This window comes from Cavia porcellus, unplaced genomic scaffold (assembly GCF_034190915.1).
Source record: "Cavia porcellus strain 051 isolate PalLab524CR breed Dunkin Hartley unplaced genomic scaffold, mCavPor4.1 scaffold_7, whole genome shotgun sequence".
NCBI lineage: Eukaryota > Metazoa > Chordata > Mammalia > Rodentia > Caviidae > Cavia > Cavia porcellus.
In genome coordinates this window covers 45,764,689-45,771,124 of record NW_026947490.1, presented here as the reverse complement: position 1 = coordinate 45,771,124, position 6,436 = coordinate 45,764,689, and the positions used below count along the sequence as shown (strand labels likewise).

Sequence of the window (6,436 nt, the reverse complement as noted above, 5' to 3'; positions counted from 1 at the left end):
TTGTGTTAAAAATTAACCTTTGCAAAAAACATTTTCTCATCTATTTTAGAGAAGCCTGAGCCCATGGGATCTGAGCACACTGCAGATTTTTACAGAAGTATTTTTTCTTTAAATCTTTCATACAGAAGGAGAGTAGAAGAAACCTTCTTTCATTTTCTTGCCACACACATAAATTATACCTTAGTGTAGTGCTAGTTCTGCCAGCTCAATAAACCTCAAGGGAATCTGCAAAGTCTGTATTTCTAAACTTGCTCATCATTAAAATGATGGTCTTGAATGTAATAACTACCTTATAAATTTATTATAAGGGCTAACAGAAAAATGTCTGTAATAATATGTTCAGCTTATCTATAACATACTAACCATGCAATAAATGTTAGCCTGTATTAGACTATTTCTACAAAACAGTTCAAAGCTTGATTGAAAAATGGTAGCAAATTTTGTTCTGTTTTTCTTTGTGGAAATGTAAATTGATAGACATATAGCCTGGAACGGTATTTCTCAAAAACTTAATTGAGCTAATCTTTTGTTTGCTTTTGTTAATCTTTTTGCTATATTTTTCTTTTATTAATTCATTTATTTTTAAATTGACAAAATTATGTTCGCTTATTATTGTACAATTTTTTGGAATATATATATATATACATATTGTAAATTATAAAGTCTAACTAATAATGTATCAACTTATTTATCATTTTTGTGGTTCAAATAGCTAATAACAACCCTCGACATCTTTTGTTAATATAATACATCATCAATAATTATAAATTTGTAACTTTACTATGAAGCTTATTCCAAGCAAATGGGGAGAAAATGCCTGCCTCTTGTTTCAAAGGCCTATGCAAAGTTATGTTTTTCTTTTGTAAATGGGACACCTTTGTGAATATATTTAGCAAAATTTGGGGTAATTTTTCACTTATGAAAAGATAAGAAATTTAAGGAAAAGATTAATCAGCTCAATCAAAGTAATAATGTAATTTAGACTCAGCCCATACTTTCCTCAACATGCTTAACTCTGTTGTTAAAATATTACTTGTTCTCAAAGTTTTTCCTGAAATTATCTGATCTTTATTCAATATTTTCAGGACAATTTTTATTCTAAACTTCTTTTATAATACTCACAACAGCCTGTCTTATAATATGCACAGCTATTTGATTCATTCCTCCCTAAAATAATCATATTCATATTTATATCCATAATGCTAACAAAACAGAAATTATTAAATCATAAAATATTATAATTATTGGATAATCTGCTCCAGTCTTTAGAAGCTTAGTAAATACTTGAGGGTGATGTTTTTGTAAAATATACATCCTCAAAAACAACAAGTATTAATTGTGAGAAACATAATGTATGTGACCATGATCTTTGAAGGTTTTTTCTCATCATCGTTTCCCTAAAACAGAAACTGTGGGAAACCTCCTAACTTCCCAACAGGTGTAGCTAACCTATATTTCTATCTATAGACAACCAGATACCAAAGACTGTGGTATTTAAGATTTAACAATACTTGACTGTCTCCAGTATGGATCCTCCCTCCATTGAAAACCAACTTGCTTTTAAGGTAGGGAGACTGGAAAAAAGAAAGAGTTCTGTTTTGTTGTTTGTTTGTTTCCATTGTATTGTTTGTTTATTTGTTTATTTTGAGATGTGGTTTTGTTATACCATTCAGACTTGAGCTCACTTTGTAGCCCAGGCTGCTCTCAAACTCACAGCAGTCCTCTTGCCTCAGCCTCCCAAGTGCTAGGATTACAGGAGTATGCCATCACTCCTGACTAGGAAGGTATCTGTAACATATTTCCTTCATGGAAGGTACAGAAAGCATAAAAGTAAAATAAGAAAAGAGGGGTGGTATTAATAAAGCATTCCCTGTTCACTGAACTAAGCTCCTTACTATATGTGTTCTCCTCAGTCTTTACAATAGCCTTGGAAAGTAGCAATTACTCTTTTCACCATACAAATGAGAAAAGGGGCCTAATGGAATTTAAGTCCCTATCATTAGAATATGCCGGATTAAAACCTATATCTAAGTTCAAACTCATTTTATTTCTGTATTACCCAACTGTATATGTGCTTTTCAGGGTAAATGTCAGATCATGCCGGTAGAAGTTAATTAGTAGTGCTGAGCATTAGTAACTATGAAATTAAAATTAAAATAGCATATTGGAAATATATCTACCAATGTACTAGGCAATGAAAGACCTATTGTTGGACTTTGGGAAATAAACAGAGAAATATAATGGAGGAAGAAGGAGAATTGTCCCTGTAACATATCTATAGAGATCAAAATTCCATCAGAAAATACACAATAGTATTCTAGAAGGAAAAAGGGCTGGAGTGCTTACCAGAACTATTAAAATATCTAGATTAAAGTCAGAAGCACTAGTTAGTCCACATTCTTGCATTTTCTGAGTCATAATTTAACCTGCTTTTTCTATAACAAATGGAAACTTAGAATTAAGTAAAGTGAATATTTTGTACAAAGTATGTGCAAAAGAAATGTCATCTGTGTGCTCCCATAATCCCACATATGTTTATCATTTTAACCATCAGATTGTTCATGATAACCTCTTCTTATTAATGCAAGTCATGATGAAAATGTATGATGAATGTTAAAATTTTAAGAATTATTACAATAAAAGATACATTACATTAATCCCCCCAAAACACTCCCTCTTGCTTCCAACATGACTATCCCAGCATTATTGCCTTTTTCTGATGTAGCTGTGGAAACCCTCAGGTGTGAGTGTCTTTTATGATTCCCAATAAACAGTACAGTGCATGCTGCTGCTGTGTGCCATTCAATGCAAAGGCAGACCTGTGAAAACATTATGGTATATCCTCAGGTACCTCCATCACCAGAGCAGTTCTATGTAACTTCTGGCTACTGCCCAAAGTCAAAATGCTGATGAAGATAAATGTTTTACAACTGACTGAGAACACTAAGTAATGTATAGCAACACAACTAAAGACTGTCACAAATGAAGACTTACAGAACTACTTCAGAAAATACCAAGAGTGATGGGATAAATGTGTTAAAGCGAGGGCAAATATTTTAAGTATGATTCATGACAATGTGTCTTTTTACTGTGAAAAAAAATTATAAACATTCAGTGTGTTTTTCAATCACATCTCCTTTACCTCACCATGAGCAACTTGTTTCTTGGATGAAGGCTTGTTTATATGTATATTGATTGTTGCTATGTCCCTGGTACTGCTCACATAATTGTAATGTACTTCTTAAAATTTCTTATATAATATCTTGTACTACCAAGTTAGTGACTCAGTGATAAAGATATATTGCCAAAAGTTTTATTGTTAATATTAGTTACAATAATATCTTTTTAATTTTATGCTTTTAAATGAGATAAATGCAAGATTATCCTTACTTCTTTCATTCACTTACATTCTACTATAGTATATAGAGAAGCAAAAGCACCAGAAGCCATGAATTGTACTATGTACTTGGAATTTCAGTGACTATGTTCTTCTCATTGTCATTTCCCTAATTTAAACTGAGATTTCTCTTTCAGGTTTGAATGGGTGAATAATGTGTGACATAAATCCTTAACAGTGAGTAAATTCTCATATCCAGGATCAGAAAACACTGACAATTTCTTACATCGGGAATCCTAAGAATGCTGTGGTGACATGAATGTAATAGATAACATGACAAATCCTTTTTTTTTTTAAACTGATCTAACATTTAGCTGTTGAGAAGCTATTAGACATTTACTGTGGCTCTAGAAGCTGAAGAGCATGAATATGGAAAAACATAAAATTCACATAATTCCCCGAATTTATAAAATTAAATGCAGAAGGTAGATGTTAAGACAATTCAATCAACATATCAAAGGTAAATAAAAGTCACATCAAACCACCATTTTATGTCTCACATGAATTCGAAGGAAGAAACAGCTTCAGTTATTAGGAAGTATTAGAGAAATTTCCAAAAGTGTGGGTGTAACAGAAGCTCAGAATAACTATAAAATACTATTATTGCAAGTGAAATAAGTAATGACTTACATGAAAAAAACAATAGAAAAAAAAGAACAAAATTTCTTTTCCCAATAATAATGCATTCTATAAAGGTCCATAGAGAGGCATTAAAAATATGTTTCATTTTTCAAATGAAAGATGTTGAAAATCAGAAAGAGTTTGAAGTTTATGCAGTAACCATTAGTAAAATTTTGAGAAGAGTAATAAAACACAATTTATATATCAAAAGAATAAGGAATTGAGAGAGATACATTGAAGTTATGTGAAAATACCAGTAGAAAAAGTAGCTGTTCCAGTAGAAGTTTGGGAATCAGTGGAATGGATCAGAGTCCTCAAGAAAGCCTGAAGTTCTTCCTGGTAGGAGAGGGTAGGTGATGAGGAGTGTAGAGAATATTGCATGTTGGCACAGATGAGTAAAAAAGCAGACAAATAGAACCTCTGCCACCTTTACAGCAGAATAAACATACAGAAGTGACAAATTATTGAAAACATGAGAGGGTAGAACTAAAGAATCTCTCCAGAAAGTAAAGCAAACAGAATAAGAAAGAGGGTAGCTTTAGATTATGGAAATACTAAAATTAAGAGTAGAAAATTCAGTGTAAAAAGGAAAACAACAGCTATTGAAGGGTAAGTGGATTATAACTAAGTATTGTAATTTTGGATGGTTTTATCTCACATCTGTAGGACAGATTTTATTAAGAAGTTGTGGATGCAAGAAAACCAAATGGACAAGTGCTATATTTATGGACAGAAGTTAAAATGCACACAGCACTCTCACTGTTGGAATGCAGACAACAGTATGATTGAATATAAGCTGCCAGGAATATTTTACTGTGTTTAGAATTAATGTAGAGGTAAAAAGTCTTACGAACATTTGCTTCATTTTAGCTACTTCATATATTATAAAAAGAGAGAGAGAAAAAAGTAATATTGAATTAGAACCCAAAATCTGAGAATGTATGCTTTGTGATGATCAGTTTCTTGTCTACTTTTCAGTGATTTCTTTCGGTACTGTCTCCTCTTTCTTCTGGATTGCTGTCTGATGATGTGTCCTCTATGGAGTGGGTCAATGAGACCATGGTGAGAGAATTTGTTTTTCTTGGTTTCTCCTCTCTGGCCAGGCTGCAGGAGCAGGAGCTCCTCTTTGTTATCTTCCTGCTCCTTTACCTGTTCACTCTGGGCACCAATGCCATCATCATTTCCACCATTGTGCTGGACAGAGCCCTTCACACCCCCATGTACTTCTTCCTGTCCATCCTCTCCTGCTCTGAAACTTGTTACACCTTCGTCATTATACCCAAGATGCTAGTGGACCTGCTTGCTCGGAGGAAGACCATTTCCTTCCTGGGCTGTGCCATCCAGATGTTCACCTTCATCTTTCTCGGCTGCTCTCACTCCTTGCTGCTGGCAGCCATGGGTTATGATCGCTATGTGGCCATCTGCAACCCTCTTCGCTACACGGTGCTAATGGGACACAGGATATGTGTGGGATTAGTGGCTGCTGCCTGTGCCTGTGGCTTCACTGTGGCACAGATCATCACATCTTTGGTGTTTCACTTGCCTTTCCACTCCTCCAACCAGCTCCATCACTTCTTTTGTGACATCTTCCCTGTTCTCAAGCTGGCATCTCAACAATCTTATTTTAGTCAGATTGTCATCTTCATTCTCTGTGCATTGATCCTGGTTATCCCCCTGCTTTTAATCTTGGTATCCTATATTCACATCATCTCTGCCATACTCCAATTTCCATCCACACTGGGCAGGTACAAAGCTTTCTCCACTTGTGCTTCGCATCTCATTGTTGTCATTGTCCACTATGGCTGTGCCTCTTTTATATACTTAAGACCTAAATCCAACTATTCCTCAAGCCAGGATGTTCTGATATCAGTATCCTACACTATCCTAACTCCATTGTTCAACCCAATGATTTACAGCTTAAGAAATAAAGAATTCAAATCAGCTCTTTGTAGAGTTATGGAAAGGACAATTCCTCTGCCACAACCTTAATTTGCATCCTGCTCTTTTCAAACTGTGAAGCACAGTATAACTAGGGAAAAACTCCTGAAAATGATCAGCAACTGAGCATGATGTTCAGGGACAGTAACTTTTTTATGCCTCATCTCCAAATACAAATTTAAGAAAAACATAACATCTTGAGTAATAAAATGAATTTTTATGGTTGAAAATTTTATGATTTAGTGAAAAATATAAATGACGAATGATAAGAGTTTCAAAAATGGCAGCTTGGTAGGGGATTGGGTGGAGAGTCTCTCCAGAGAAATCATATTAGATGCGAGAATATGACAACATGGAGAAGGCCAGATGAATGGATAACAATTCTTTTTAACCAAGACAGCATGGCTGGAGAATGTAAGCTCGTGCTGAGACTGTGATGGCTGATAACATGAGTCTGCAAATCCCGCACCTTTAATGCGG

At 34.4% G+C, this 6,436-nt stretch overlaps 1 protein-coding gene across 1 annotated transcript; it reads left to right on the top strand.

Annotated features, from left to right (window-relative positions):
• Nucleotides 1-5,056: 5,056 nt before the first annotated feature.
• On the top strand, nt 5,057-6,007 carry LOC100712631 (olfactory receptor 10K2). The gene has a single exon (XM_003466648.1). It carries the CDS (start codon nt 5,057-5,059, stop codon nt 6,005-6,007), a length of 951 nt encoding a protein of 316 aa, XP_003466696.1.
• The last annotated feature ends 429 nt before the right edge of the window (nt 6,008-6,436 follow it).

Excerpts from the sequence above, each read along its gene's own strand:
- LOC100712631 (XM_003466648.1), top strand. The coding sequence starts at position 5,057 with ATGGAGTGGGTCAATGAGACCATGGTGAGAGAATTTGTTTTTCTTGGT.